This window comes from Perca flavescens, chromosome 2 (genome assembly GCF_004354835.1).
Source record: "Perca flavescens isolate YP-PL-M2 chromosome 2, PFLA_1.0, whole genome shotgun sequence".
NCBI classification, from domain to species: domain Eukaryota; kingdom Metazoa; phylum Chordata; class Actinopteri; order Perciformes; family Percidae; genus Perca; species Perca flavescens.
Window position 1 is genome coordinate 12,133,741 of NC_041332.1, and position 15,983 is coordinate 12,149,723.

A 15,983-nucleotide genomic window follows, 5' to 3' on the forward strand; every position below is an offset into this window, starting at 1 on the left:
GTTACTATGGATCTGTCCAAAAAGTGATTGTCATTATCTCTTTATCTCTTGTGAAATGGGTTTATATTAGGGGGGCTTAGCTCAAAATCATACGTTTGGCGCCACCTCGCAGTTAGAATGACACACCTAAAGTACAGCTCAACATCAGGAGATCGAGTGTGCTCATGAAGGCAAAAGACTTTTTTTAACCTATCAATGGAACATCTTTTCTTCCTAAGGGTGTCACGATTTTGATTTTAATTTGAAATCGACCGAAATTAAGTCACAATCTCGAACTTCGAATTAAAAAATGGAATCGTCGATGCTGCCACGCCCCCCACGTCACATCCGGTCGGCTTGTCAAGCGGAAAAAAAAACATGTGTTTAGTGCTGCGAGTCAAACTCCTCTAACTTAGCTACAGCCAGGCAAAAGATAGCATGGCAACTGCAGATGCAGGAGACCCATCAACAGAACTTGAACCCCCTCCTCTTTCACTGAAGTCACTGGTGTGGAAGTAATTTGGATTTCCAGTGAGTGACAACGTTCGATAGCAGTGACAGCACCATTTGGCTTGATTAGCAATGCCGTTAGCATCGTGGCTAACACTTTTGTTACTTTATTTTTTTGACAAATCGTTTCGTCTATGCTTTCTAATGTGATGTCATTGTGATAACAGAGCACCGTTAGCCTTTACAACCCTAGCCGCTTCACTACACTTGTTAGATAATGTTTCATTACAGAGTTCTCTGTTGATTTGCGTCGCGGTGTGCTCGTGGTGGAAAATTTATGTAAACAGAGAGCGGCGTGTCGGAAATGCAATGTGCCGTGACGTAGGTCCCCTTCAAGGCCAGGCTAATGTTGGAAGTCCCTCTAGTGGACAGAATATGTAACAACAACCACATGCTTATAGTGGCATTGGCAATGCATAAGCCTGAGTAGTGTAGTACATGTTAATAACAGGCTGCTTTTGAGCATTAAATCTTCGAATATTATTCAAATAATGGCATAGCAACCTGTGCTTTAAAAAAAAAAAAAGTAAGTGTAAAAATCGAGAACCGAACCGTGACCTTAGAATCAAAAATGTAATTGAATCAGGGATTTGGAGAATTTGTGACACCCCTATTTCTTCCATAACATTATGGTTTGATAAGAAAAGGCTGAGCAGTCAAGGTTAATATCAAGGCTGAAAAACCAGAGTATGTGAAAGTTAGGTGGTCTGGATTTATCACCACTTCCAATTCTAGATGGAGCCTTAGGTATGAAAATAATCTCATGACTAAAATATGAGTTCATGAATCATATGATGGAATAACTATGGTGCCCAAAGCAGGTAATTCCACATTGCCGTGAGCACAGAGGGATTAGCCTTTCCCTGATCTTATGAGAGGCTGTTTTTAAGTGTTCTGCTGTTTTTTGGGGGATTTTTCGCAGGTCACAAGCAAGCCATCTCCGGTGATGCTCCAAATAACGGGTTGGTTGCATATTATTGGGTGACATGATGTGCCATAATACGAGGTAATTACGAGTGAATGCACTGTCAGGCACTCTTAGACAGGAGATTCAACTGACTGCATTTTCCGATCATTTAGTATAGCATGGCAAATTGTGCGAAACTCAGACTAAAACATCGTTTTTCTTTTCAAAATGTAAGACAGAACGTTTTAACTTGCGGAACTTGGGAGCAGCTCAGGAGATCAAAAGAGAAAAGACAGAATCCATTATTGTCAAAAACAGGAACAAGACACACATATAGCCTACTGTGTACACAAACGCACATCTAAATGTATGTCTAACTTCTTGAGACACAAATGCAAAAGATAGTCTCAATTCTCACTTTAGCTGGTGAAAACGTTACTGAAAAGGAAATCCCATTTCCAGGAAATCTCCCTGTGTATTTACATCGTCCGTCCCTTCAATGATGTACCATGTAACAGCCTAGGTTTTTTTATTTTTTATTCTCTTTTATTTATTTAGATTATTTTTTGGGGCATTTTCGCCTTGAAGGGATAGGACAGCTATAAAACAGGGGAGAGAGGGGCAAGACGTGCAAGAAATCGTCACAGGTCTGACTCGAACCCTGGACCCTCTGTGTCGAGGAATAAACCTCTACATATTGTACGTGCACCTGCTCTACCAACTGAGCTATCCTGGCCATGTAACAGCCTAGTTTTAAGAAAATATTGGCATTACTTTTCTGTCAATCTTACATTTAATTGTCAACCACATGGGTACACACATACACAAGCACCAGACTGTATAACAGAAGGAAAGGAAATACACACTAGCAACCAGCCAACTGCTGGCAAACTCGAGCTGCGGCTGTGGGGCTTGTCTACTCTACCAGACAGCCACATTGATTGATTGTTGGGGAGGTATAACTGCTCTCCAAAAGTTATTTTCGTCTGACAAAACAGCACACATTGCTGGTAAAGAACCAAATTGAGTGTTGCAGGAGACAAACTCCTCATCGACAGCCCCAATGTGTTTACTCCTCATTAACAACTGCTCCACAACATGTTCTTTTCACACCCCTAATGACCAACTCAAAATGTGTGGTGACAAAAAAAAAACATTACAGTGTATAAACTAATGCAAAACAAAGTTTAAAGTATCAGTAGCCTGCAGTTATGAGAAATGACTTCCATGCAAGCAAATTAACAAATCAATAATACAAATATTGACTAGTGTGCAAAAACACTGCCGCCCTTATGAGATATTTCATATTTAATGAAGTAGCCTAAACATGGGCTCTATGATGAAGCCTTGTAATGAAGTAAACAATAATTACGACATTACTGATGGCACTGTGATATCATTCTGTCACTGCACTTCTACTGAAACTTGATGGTCATTTTTTAACTCCAAAAAAGGCATAATGACATAAATCCAGATTCAATTCAAACACATATAGAACTTAAATACCTGGAAAGATTCAACACATTTCAAATTATGATATAATGACATAGGCCTGATAATATATGCAGTAATTCAGAATAATTCCGCAAGTCAGAATAATGCTGAGTCAATACTGATGTTTATGTGGCACTGTTGTATTGGGTGAAAGAAAGGTGAGCAGATTGTTGAATGAAATGCTCTTGCCTTCCATTTGCCTCTACATCACAGGATTGTGTCGGGAAAACAACATCCTGACAATTAAGTTGGCCATTTAGTAAACAGTAAACACAGCTTGAAGGAGTTTCTAACTGTTGATTTGCAAGCTGCATTAACCTTTACTTTTGAACAGTGTGAGCCTGACACATATGGCTGCCCTTTAGAAGCCGTATGTGCAATGCAGTTTTTTTTGTTGCTGGTTTATTTATTTTCTCTTTCTTTCAACAAAAGCACTCAGGCAGCCAATGACATCTCGCTCGGAACACCTGAATTTTGAGTAGGGTTTCAAATGTTCAACTCAATTTACCCAGGGTGACAGCCTAGTCTGATTTAGATCTTCAGAAAAACAATGGACAGCCCAACCAAATTATTGTGTAAATTAAAGTGAGATTGGTATCACATTCTCCTGTGATCCTACCAGGTCTTCTAACAACTGTAAACGTAACAGTTTAACGCTATTAGGGCTCATAACACAATACCAAAAACAATGTCTACCTTTTTCTTCTTGTCCAGTAGATAGGTCACACACACACACACACACACACACACACACACACACACACACACACACACACACACACACACACACACACACACACACACACACACACACACACACACACACACACACACACACACACACACACACACACACACACACACACACACACACACACACACACACACACACACACACACACACTTTACATTACAGCCAGAGTTAATCATAGAGAAAATGGTGTGCGCGCTTCTGTGTATGCATGCATACAATGGACAAGGCTGCAGTGTTTGTAATCTGTCAGATCTGCTCCACTGCTCACAAGGAAACATGCAATCATTCTCTCATTATCAGTTAGGACAGGATGCATTGAGACACACACAGCGCGCACACACACACAAGCGGGTATAAAACAAACACACACACCTATACACGCTGGTGGAATCCATCTACAGTGATGAGGCACATTTATTTGGAGTGACCACAGCTCCACCTAGTGCTACTCATTCATATTTCAAAAGGAAATATACTGACAAAACTTTTGAAAGCAAAAATGTATGTATTTCAGTTTTTCTGTCTCATAAATCACACACACACAGGCCCACTTTGACACCGTGTCTGACCTTATGTTGAGTCCAGTAGATTGCCCAAGGTTTTCCCAGGCTTGGAGCTTCTCTGCCAACCTCTAAGGATTCAAGAAACAATAGGCCACATGTTGGTCCATGTATAGCAAGTACATGATATTGTTACTATGACAGCAGTCAATTTAAGAAAATAAAATAAGATATACCACATTTAAACATAACAGTGAATTCTGAAAAGCAGACCTCACTAGACATTAGATAAATAAATATAAAAAAATATAAAAAATAAAAATACAACTACACCAATCAACTCCAATCAAAAAAAAATAATAATAATAATATTCTAAAATACACAAATGTGCAGCCTAAAACATAATCTGGTGTTCTCAGATTATATTAACAAACAATTCTGGATTCCCAATGTATTGGTCCGCTGTAAAAGTAAGCACACTTTTAATCTCTTAACTTCATGTTTGCAGCAGTGGAATATGATAATGAAATTCTAAAGAGTAAAATGCACATTACAATCTCATACACACAGTTTACCTCCTTCTCCAGCTCAATATTAACCAGCTCTTCTTTTGTTTTCTGCATCCTCTCCAGCTTCCTCCTCAGCCCCTCCACCTCCTCTTTCAACAGGCTGCAGTTCTCCCTGCTCTCCCTGGACACAGCCGAGTGAAAAGAGCAAAGACCAAAACAAAAGCAAAACACTAAATTCACTTGAAATCTTGGTCCTTAGACTCTGATGTAGAAATAGCATACGTTTGATCCCTGGCTGCATTCACAGCCTAAAATGATTTTAAAATCTGATTTCAGATGTTTTTTTAGTAGTGAGTTCACAGTTACAATATCTATTATATGAAAGATAAAATATTTGGAATTTGGTAGCATATTGACCTGTATTGCATAAATGTGATTATTCTAAAACCCCTATTATACATGTAGTTTCTCTCTTAATAAAACATTTTATAAAAAAGGGGGACCAAATGTGCGAAATTAGTGTGTTTTTTCACACCACTATTTCTGCTGCAAATTACAGCCTGTTAATACTGCAGAGGACAGCCAATAGATGTTATCAGAGACAGTTACTTTCCAACACGATAGTACGTCACCCATTCTGCTTCTTTTCAATGGAAATTTGCCTACATAAAAAAAACTGTCCTAAAACTAGCAAAGAGTTGCTGTGACCAAGCAGTCAGTAACAGTATCTTCAGCAGAATTCCAGTTGTGTAAGCAACATTATTTTAAATCCATTATCTTGATAAATAAAATTGAGTTTCATGCTTCAAATTTTCTGGAATACTGCCAACACTGCCAAATAATCATGTGCATAGAAACACAATGAATGCTGTACTTCTGCACAATTACTCTTAGTAATGTTTAGATTTCTCATGTGGCACAAATATTCGCCCACTTTCCCCTCCTCAAAAGTCACCTATGTCACCCAATGCCTCCTAGTGTGCACTGTGATGGTGCTCTAGCTCCCTATCTCCCCACCCAAACATGTAATCTGTGTATCATTGCGGGAATTGCATGCACGACAATCATAAATATTATTTGTTTAGATTTGGTGTTATACAGATACAGATACAGATACAGATGTTTTTTTATGTTGGTGTTTTTTAATTTTATCTGTTGGAGCAGACAATGCAAAAAAAATGTTCTGTGTGAACAGACAAAGTTGTATCTTATCTTAGTGTGGTATGATAACCCAAAGTCACACTAAAATGTCAAGAGGATGGAAGCAAACTTTTTGAGCATTGTGGGGTTGCACTAGGCTCCAGTCTTTAAAAATGAAAGGTGAGAGATTTTGAAAGGCATTAAACACTTAAAAATGTATTTCACCTGAGAAAGGCATTATCTTCTCTGAGGCACTTCAACTCCTTTTCCAGGTCTGGAACCTTGGCCGCCTCAGACTTGATAGTCTTCACAATGGCAATGTCTTGCTCCTGGAGGGTGAGACACCTCTCCAACTCCTGCCAAAAAGAAGGAGAGAGAAATTAGCAAAAAGAAATACCAACAACACATGTGTATTCAGTGCACTGCAAAAGCTCTGTCTTTTGTGTAAAAATAACCTTATATACACAAATATTTATATTTAAAATATTAAAAAAAGATTCAACCAATATTATGTAATTTGAAAATTAAATATGAAGTGAAAACAAAAAACTGACAATAATTCAAATGATAAAACTATAAATTGAATGTGTTTACATGCACACAACTCTTGGTTGTAAGTCAGGACAGCTTGTAATCATATTTGGGAAATTATGTTTACATGCAACTCCCTTCATACACTGTATACAATATCCTCACATTATCCAAGTTTCTGATTGTCTGCATCTTTGCAGGTTTGTCCTTCACGTGTCCTCATCCAGCCACTCACTGTCATCTTTGTACAAATAGATTTAGTAGCTGCGTGTTTGAACAATGCTGCATTTACAACTCTGCTGGATTAGGCTCAGTAATGGGGGCTGAAAGCAACACGCAATAGAACTCATCTTACACATTACCAGTGTCAGTTCTTGCTTTCATTTCAGCGTGTAGATTATGAATGTAGTTTTTAAATCATCATCATATTATTGTTTTACTGATTAACTTTTTAAAATAGTGCACCTCCGAATCATGGACAGGGGCATGCTGTGAGCTCAGTTTGTGCACGGCGGGCAAGTGTGTGGTCAACTGAGTGTAACGTACCTTTATCTTGATGATGTGCTCCGAGCAGGAGGATTGGGCAGCTTGGAGACTTTGGCAAAGCTGAGAGACTTCCTGATACTTCCTGATTATAATACCAAATGAGATAGAACTGTGTGGTCAGCATTTATCTTGTGCAGTACAGCATGAAACAGAGCTGGGCAAGTTGGTAGTCTAAGTATGTGTCTGTACCTGCGTTGTAAATCTAACTGTTCCTGCAGTTCCTGCCTTTCAAGGGCTTGAGAAGAAATTGTCGAGTCTTGGTTTTGAATCTTCTGCTTCAGCTCTCTGATCTCATCCTTCAAAGAACTGATGGTCTGGGAAAGGATTACAGAAGTAAGCCAACATAACATAGGAGACATGATCAGAGTACAAATGCAGTAAGTGTGTGTGCGAGCCTGTGTGTACCTGGTTAGCAGTGTTCAGTCTCGTGTCTCGCTCCTCCAGTTTCCTGTTCAGGGCCTTCAGGTTCTGACGGAGAGCACAATTTAACTCCACCTGTTCTGATAGGTTCTTAGCTGCATCAGTCTCTCTCTCACCCAACTTTTTGATTTGCCCCAAGAGGTCCTGGTTCCGGTCAACCTCATGCTGTAGCATAAAAAAGGGTGAGAAACAGGTTTTACCCAAAACGCTTATCAGTTAATGTGACATTATCTCAGTAAGAGAATGGTAAGGAAAGAATTGCTGTATACTATTTCTGTGCAGAAATCTTTATATTAGAGTTAATTGTCATTAGGCCTGTCACGATAACAAATTTTGCTGGACGATAAATTGTCTCAGAAATTATTGCGATAAACGATAATATTGTCATCGAGAGACCATTTGCATCTAATATAATGATAATGGCATAATAATGCAGGTACACCTTTTCAAAGATCAATATACTTTTATTTCTAAAGAATATTTAACACTGGAACTGGAAGACATTTTAAATATCCACTATATGTCTTTGATCTCCTTTAGTATGTCGTCTTTCACGCTGATGTACAGTTGTGGGATTGCCGTTTGTGACACGTAAGTTCTCAGACTACAGACTCTGTACTACATTTTACAATTATTTAACACTAAATATTAAATTTAAATAATATATAATTAATAAATTAAATCTATCTGTATGGCTATATGCCACATGGCCAGTAAATGTACCAAAATAGTTCTGTTTTTCAGTCTTCATTTTGGCGAAGGTGCGGCTTCTGCTCCTCTTCAGGTCGGAGCTTCGTGGGGGCGGGCCGAGACACACACACACACACACACACACACAGTCCGTGGACAGCTGTAGGCTTGTACCGTTAATGTTCTGTGCATTGTCGGACACATGCAGCCACTTTCCTGAAACCGCTTGCGAGACTGACGAGTCCAGCGGCGTGTATGTCCGAGCCTGTCTCCACCCCCTCCACCTGCAGGTTGTCAGTTGCGTGGTTTGGAATGAAAGGAAGAAAACGGGACGCCGAGTAACACGGTGGATATCGCTCATATACTTTTTTTTTTGACGGCGCCTTAACTGCAAAGTGCTGCGGGAAACCCTGCTCCAACTCTCAACTAGCGTTTTTCTGTCTCTCTCTCTTGGCCTGGAGTCCCGCCCACACAAAGACTGACAAGAGGGTTCACTCCTCGTTACGCTCAGGAACCGAGACTGTTCCTCCAGTCTCTCTGGTAGAGAGAGACGAGGAAAACAAACAAACAAACATGCAAATGGAAATTATCGCGGCCGGAAAAATTATCGAGCTCATTTTTTTTTTATTGTGCGATAACTCGATTTATTGACTATCGCGACAGGCCTAATTGTCATCACCATATACTCATTTGTATTATATGTACGAGTTTTTGACCTGTACCTCAAAGTCTCGTGCACTGTCAGAAGCAGCCTTCTCCAGTTCAAATCGAGCTCGCTTGTGACTCAGCTCCATCCGCTTCTTCTCCTGGTCCAACTGAAGGTAGCGATTCTTGGAGTGAACTCTGTCTGCTGCATCCAGCAACTAAAGGGAAAGACAAGTCAATCAGTGCAGAAGGTTGCATGTTAATATCCCCTTTACACAGCTCATTGTTGATACAGTCAGTTTCTGTATACCTACCTCCATGCTGCGTTTGTACTGACTCTGCAGGTTTCCATTCCCCGCTGAGTGCTCGGACAGCCTCTGTGGAGCATTATTAGAGTGGCTGATGAAGGAATTGAAGGACTTCAAGGTTGTTAACACAGTGGTGTCATCCTCTAAATCCATTTGGAGAGTCACTGGTGTTGTAGTGCACAAATGGAAGGTTCAGACATAAGAGCAAAAGTCAGTAACAAAAGGCATAGCTAGCTACTGCAGTATTAGAAACAACACAACACAGCTAGCTATGTCAGCTAATATTTGATAGATAGATAGATAGATAGATAGATAGATAGATAGATAGATAGATACGTAACAGTGACGTTAACTGACATTAGCTTCCTTGCTCACTCAACACTCCACACAAACAGCAACTAAAGTTAACATTATCCAAGCTAAGCTAGAAGCTTAAAATAGAAGCTACGTTGATGTTTAGTCGCTAACGTTACATTACGTACATTTGTCCGGGTAACGTTACTCTAGGTAACTGCTGTTTTCGTCACTAACCTGCAGGCTAGCCATAACTGTTAGTTAACGCTTAGCTAGCTAGCTAGTAAAATGTAACGTTAGAGTGGGATGTGTTAGTTTATACGGCTAACGTTTTTCAGAAGGTGCTGTAGTAAATGAATGCTGCTTACAATCTTAAAATAACTATCTAGCTTTTACGTTATAACAGTCTAGCTTGGAAGCATATATCCTCACCTCAGAGCTGACTTGTTTGTGAAGAGAAGCAGGTTAGCCGTAACTGTTAGATAAGTTATCTTTACTCCGCTAGCGAGTTAGCTGCACAAACATTGCATACTCACAGCACAGAACTCCCTCCAGTTTAGATCGAATGAGATGCGTGTAGTATCGTGAGACCTCCTGATGTATCGCGAGAGTGTCAGTTGCACACTTACCTTTCAGGTGGTTTTGAGAAATTAAACCTCACAGCAGCACTGTACAGTTGTTTTACATAACTAAACACGTTAACAGGTTATTGGATGAGTAAAATGAATTAAGGTAAAAGTATATAAGTGGTTTAGACGTCATGAGCAGCTGTTATGGCTGTATATGTCTTTTTATGAGGAGGCAAGTCACATATTTAACCTCTAGCTGTATGAATCCACCTTCAGGCGGATGGATGATGAAATTAAGGAAATAAAAACTGAACACACTGGAAAAATGTTATATTTTCATAGCTTTTTTCCTCATCAGCCTGTATGTACTAGGATGTAGGTAGGCCTATGTGACTTTACTGACATTAAAAAAATGTAGTTGCATAGTTTGTCCCACAGAGAGCAGCACTGCTATGTTTATCATTCTGCATTTTTACATTTTTATACAGGATGGTGAGGGAACTGGTCAACAGCAAGCATGGATATGAATATTGTACCTACTTAGCAGATTGATCTGGCCAGATGGAATTCACTTGGCACTAGCATTAGCATATAAGCCCATGTGGCACTAATGGCAGTTTTAAAGATGGCAAACAAGGTATGGGCTGATTGCTATAGGTGACATGAAATAAGACCATTTGGGCCACAAATATGTCCAGAAGCATTAATATCCATGTTTAATTGAATCACAAAAACTACCACAAATAATGCTCCTGATCCAAACTTGATTTAACAGCTTATGTTTACTAAACCTTGTAACCAACAATTACTCTGATTATTATGCATCCAGTAGCCTATGCTTCTACATAAAAATAAATAATAAATACATAAATATTTAATTTATTCCCACGAGGGAATTCATCCTCTGCATTTGCAAACCACAGCATAGTGTCCGAGGACCAACTCTAGTTCTAGGACAAGTAAGTGCTGTGGTCTGAAGCAATGGCTACCTGGCATACACTACTGTCTTTTGATGTGGGAAGAAACAAGAAGGCTCAGAGAATTAGAGTAGGAGGGAAAAGGTTCACACAACATAGCTATAGTGCGTAGTTTCTGTCTACCCCATGAGGAATTCTAAGTAATGACAACAAAACTTACAACGCATCTACATGATACAAGCCTTCCGTGATCGCGCACCACCCCCACCCATCCTCCACGCAGATAGTGGCCAAGGAGGACATGGAGGATAAAAAAAAAGAAAGATGGACTCTTCAGAAGAGGTAATTATCTTCACTTGATTTTCTGCGCACGAAAGTCGCTGGACAACACCACTTTCTGAACATAGCCATACTGAGAAATACAGAGAGAGTTTTGTGGAGCTCTTAATTAGCTTTGTATCAACTAATTAGGCAATGGCTTCTAACGGACACTAAATCTTGGATGGCGCTAAGGGTTTCTGCCTCTAATAGCCTCAGGAAGGAACTTGTTTTGCTGGAATGTCCACGTAGGGAGGCGAGCTCTGGAATTAAATTGGCTGTCGAGTGTGTGACGAGAATTTTACTCAGAAAAAAAATAAATATAATTTGATTGACGTTTCTAGCTCGGAGGATGTTTCCCGAATCGACCAGTGTTTAGAATGTCAACACAAAGGAAGCGGAAGGTTGAGGGACATCCGATACCCTCCGCCACCAATATTTATACAAGAAAAGAGATGGACAACATTAAATAAAAGCTAGGGGGAGACACAGAGGGCAGGGTGAGATCCAAGAGGGAGAGCTTGGAGGGGTGCATAATTGCCTGAAAAGGTCAGACAGAAGACATTGTCCTCTTCAGAGTGACATGAGAGCTCCCCTTCTCTCCGTCACTGTCTCTTTCTTTTTCATCCCTTCAACCCCCAAGAGTGTTCGCCTGTTTCGGTCCGCTGTACTCACACCCCCTGCCCCTCCTGCCGCTCTCGTCTCCCTTTCTTGGGGTCCAAGAAAGGGACACAAGATTAGCTTAGTGACATTTTTTCCCCCAATGTCTTTCTTTATCTATCACCGTCTGACTCAGTCGCTCCCCCCTCTTTCTCGAGTATTCTGTCGCCATCTCCGTCTGCCCTCGCCCTCCTGAGGTCGGCCCGAATGCAGCAATCTCTGTAGGATGACGTAAATGTACAAAAAAAGCCACACACATTCATATGCACATTCACATTTACACACACACACACACTCACACACCATAAGAAGTAAATCAGCAGAAGTGCCTGCAGATGTGCCCTTCATTGCCATCTGTTGTAAAATGAAAGCAGCTCACAAAAAGCCATCTTTTCAGCTTTTCGTCTTTTCCCCCCACAGCATGTAGACATCACCACAAACATAAATACTCCAGTTTTCTATAAATTGTAAAGGGTTTGGCAGTCGACATCTATATGAATCTATACAAAATGTTGTTACCTTGTCTTCTGTTGACTTTTGCATTTTATCAATTAAGTTCAGAAGGGTGAAAACTAAAAACTTGTTGATTCAGATAGCCATATAAAAGGTTTTTAGAATCACCGAATGCAACATAACAGCGAGGACAGTAAAGATGGAAAAGCTCCGAAAGCTTAGTTCCATATAAATGCACGGATAATTTGTTGTTTTGTCGTTAGTGAAAATCAGTATTGACCTTGTAGTTGAAAAAGGAGCCTCATATAAGAATGACATTTCCTCCTATTCACATTCGGAGATTGACACTTTTTGACTGACAAGATGGCGGCGAGCATGAATGAGAGTGCCCCTAGCACTCTCATTCAAAAGGCCATTTAACCGAAAACGTCCTAATTATGCTTTAAACGAAAGTTTGACTCGGGTACATTCACAAAAAGACCCTAGGTTGCATTTTGGCGAGAGTTACGCTTTAAGTGATGTAGTAAAGCCATTAAAAACAATTACCACACACCATTAAGCTTTTTGCATATTTATTTCATTGCTTCAGTGCATTTGAATAGTCTTTTTATTTCCAGACGATGCTCACATTTATGTCTGTTAGTTGTGAACTGTGAAACTTCACGTTTATGAAAACTATTTTTAGATGTTTGAGTCATGACATCATTGTGATGCAGAAAAACCCCTTGTGGGAGCTGCTGTGTCGTGCTGTGTGCTGGGCAGAGGACCTGAAATAGAAATGAAGTCAGTCAGATCGTGTGTCGCTTAGAGGTCACGCCAAAGTCATCCAGACACAATGTGTTGCTTCAGGAACTATTGTAACTATACTGTAAATCTGTGAGGGCAAGGCAGAGGAGGAAAATGGCCAATAAGGAGGGAAAAAAGGATGTTAAATAGATAAGAGGGAGCAAAGTGGAGTTTGCAGTCATGATGGGTCCATAAAGTGGACAGAAAAGATAGGTAGGAATGGCAAGAAAGGAAGACAGAAATGGGAGACAAAAGAAGGAAATTGCAGAAAAAAACAGAGAGAGGGACAGAAAACAATGTTAAAGATCAAATGAGGCAAAGGTTAAAGAGAGGAATCAATAAAGCAATGATTTTATATTCTTCTAATGAAGGAGGACAGAGTCAATAGCTGATTCAGGCTTCCTGTGCTCTCGAGAGCCCTAGGGAATACTTCAACAATATTAGCTTATGGGTGACGTGCATGCTCACACGCACACGCACACACACACACACACACACACACACACACACACACACACACACACACACACACACACACACACACACACACACACACAGGGCAAGAGGGGCACAGAGGCACCTGATGATGCATAAAGAAACAACTATCAGAGGGGAAATTAAAAATAAATCACATTAACTAATTAATAAAATAAGCAGACTCAGTGAAGCAGTCAAGATTGGGAGGGGATGTGTGTGACATGATTTTCTGAAGTCTTTCCCCACTGGGGTTTCACATCATCCAGAACATTTCTGCAGTCCGCAGGGCAGCACTACAGAAAGCATATCGTCAAGCGGAACACATCACAAAAATATGAGCCTTTTTCTTTTGCATAACCCTAAATTTACAGGTAATATGTCATGCCGAAAGTCGATTCAGTCAATGGTGTAGTAATGCACCTCACTTATTCTTATGTTCACTCATAACCCTGTTCCTGCTTTCTCAGCGGAAACATATGAAGGGGGTATTTTCTTTCCTTTTTAGACTGCTGTCTATAGAGAATGTTAGTGGCTTCTCTTCTAATGTATTAAGTCTCACATTGACTGTGAAAGGCCAATCTAGCAGTATAACAGTAAAAAATATCCAGAGACAAGATTTCTTGTATGTTAGTTTTCCATAATACCCCCCTTTAAAATAATAAATCCAATCAAAATACAACAGTCATACTGACAAGCCAATATTCAAAATTTAAAGCCCCTAAAAAGTCTGCACAGACTCAGACTGGCGTGATGTAAATTGGTCAATTTGTGTTGCTCTGTGCTGAGTTGTTACCAGGGACTGTAGACAAATGGATATAGTGTTTATGACCTGACGTCACCAATAAAGTTCTGCCACGATATGGGGTAATTTGGGGGCTGATTCTCCAAAAATAGAGAATCTGAAGCCATATCTACCAAGAATATTTTATCTGCCAATTTAGAACACATTTAAAGTAGATGCAGAGGTGTACACTTCCTTTTTAAATTTGTGTTTGTTTCCATTTTGTTAGCCTTCACTGGACAAGTGCATGAGGAGTGTGACATGCGACAAAGAGGCATCAACAGGATCGAACGAGGGAGATTGAAAGTTATATGCGTGCAGCTCAACCATTTGGCTACTTATTATAAGGAAAGCCAAATTCATGAAAAATGTAAAATGGTGGAGCCTTGGCTGCGTTGAGACAAGCAAACAACAACTGCCATGGCCGAGTGATTGCCTGAAAAATATGTTGATCAAGAAAACATGAACCCAAAGATAACCTCTTCAAGCTTCAGTGTGTTTTTACTGAAAAAATATTTTGTACCGTTACACTTGCAACAATCAGCATCTGCATTCCCACCATGAAAAAGAGCAAGAATGATTTAGAAGATTTATATAAAAAAGAATTCAGGCTGTCAGTTTTTACTGACTGATGATGGTAATGTTAACTAAGCATTTACAACATAATTGAATCAAAATAGTGTCAGAAACCAACCAAAAGTCTTCCTGATTTTGATCAGACTGACAACTCCTGCTTTAAAACGCCACACGTCTATATGGCTTCAGGCTTTGTTTGGTGTTATTTCTATGAGGCTGAGATTCATATATACATATACATACGGCAAATGGCGGCTCAGCGGGTAAAGACGCTGCTGCTCCGAGTAAATCTCGGATAAAACCGGAGATTTACACCACAGTAGACGGTCAAATTGTGGTGGAAGATGAGCTGTTGAACTTTCTTGTGGTTAAAATGAGAACTTTAAGTCAGGATGATATTGTTATGCTGACTGTTAACCACTTTGGGTCAGAGTGGATTGAGAGCTCCAAGAAAGTTTTGTTTGAGCTCTGCCCAAATACCACTCAACGCTGCATTTTGCACAAAGGACAACAAAAAGACTCTAATAACGTTAAGAGCTGTCTGAAAGTGCTTAACGAGGCTGGTGAGAACATTCCTCGGTTTGTGTCTCATCATTTGGATGATCTTCCACCTGTGACATTCAACAGCATTGATGTTTCTTGTTTGCTGGGGAAAATCGAACGTCTTAGCATGAATGTATCAACCATGAAACAGGCCATATCTGTGCAAACTGACATCTGCAAGGATCTCCGTTCAGTTACAGCCGGTTTAGACCAACGCATGTGCGCAATAGAGAAGCCTGGAGGAAGTAAGCCTGCTCCTCGGGTCACCAAGGAGGCCCCGAGTCGGGGAATGGACAGAGACGGGCATGTACCTGGATGCACGGTTGTGGGTGCCAGCGCAACGGAGGAAGTCTCGAGTGAGGGGAGCGGAGAGACAGCTACCCTGGCATGGAGCAAGGTAGTGAAGCGGGGCCGTCGACAACAGTTAACCGGAGATACTGCTCAGCCCAAGGCCAAACCGAACGCTCCGAGAAAGGAGAAGAAAAGTGGCATTGTTGGAACCAGTGAGGGAGGAAACATAAGGGTTGTGAAGACTAAGTTGGTGAGTGTTTTTGCAACAAAATTCTCCCCAGCTGTAAATTCGGAAACATTGGCTAGTTACTTGAAAGATAAACTACACCGGGATGTAACATGCCAAAAGATAGAAAGTGCCCAAAGACGGTATAACTCCTTCAA

At 40.4% G+C, this 15,983-nt stretch overlaps 1 protein-coding gene across 2 annotated transcripts in view; it reads right to left on the minus strand.

The window, feature by feature from the left end:
• Positions 1-9,868, minus strand: part of mad1l1 (mitotic arrest deficient 1 like 1) — a 58,766-nt gene extending 48,898 nt beyond the window's left edge. The window contains exons 1-9 of one of the 2 annotated variants that reach the window (XM_028602581.1): positions 9,765-9,868; positions 8,941-9,098; positions 8,704-8,844; positions 7,277-7,456; positions 7,061-7,185; positions 6,872-6,953; positions 6,020-6,150; positions 4,721-4,835; positions 4,214-4,275 (exon numbers count right to left, since the gene is read on the minus strand). In XM_028602581.1, the coding sequence (XP_028458382.1) occupies positions 4,214-4,275; positions 4,721-4,835; positions 6,020-6,150; positions 6,872-6,953; positions 7,061-7,185; positions 7,277-7,456; positions 8,704-8,844; positions 8,941-9,087 (983 nt within the window). In that variant the 5' untranslated portion in view covers positions 9,088-9,098; positions 9,765-9,868. Of the gene's footprint in view, positions 1-4,213; positions 4,276-4,720; positions 4,836-6,019; positions 6,151-6,871; positions 6,954-7,060; positions 7,186-7,276; positions 7,457-8,703; positions 8,845-8,940; positions 9,099-9,660 lie in introns of both variants that reach the window. The other variant, XM_028602572.1, reaches the window with a different exon arrangement.
• Between the last annotated feature and the right edge of the window lie 6,115 nt (positions 9,869-15,983).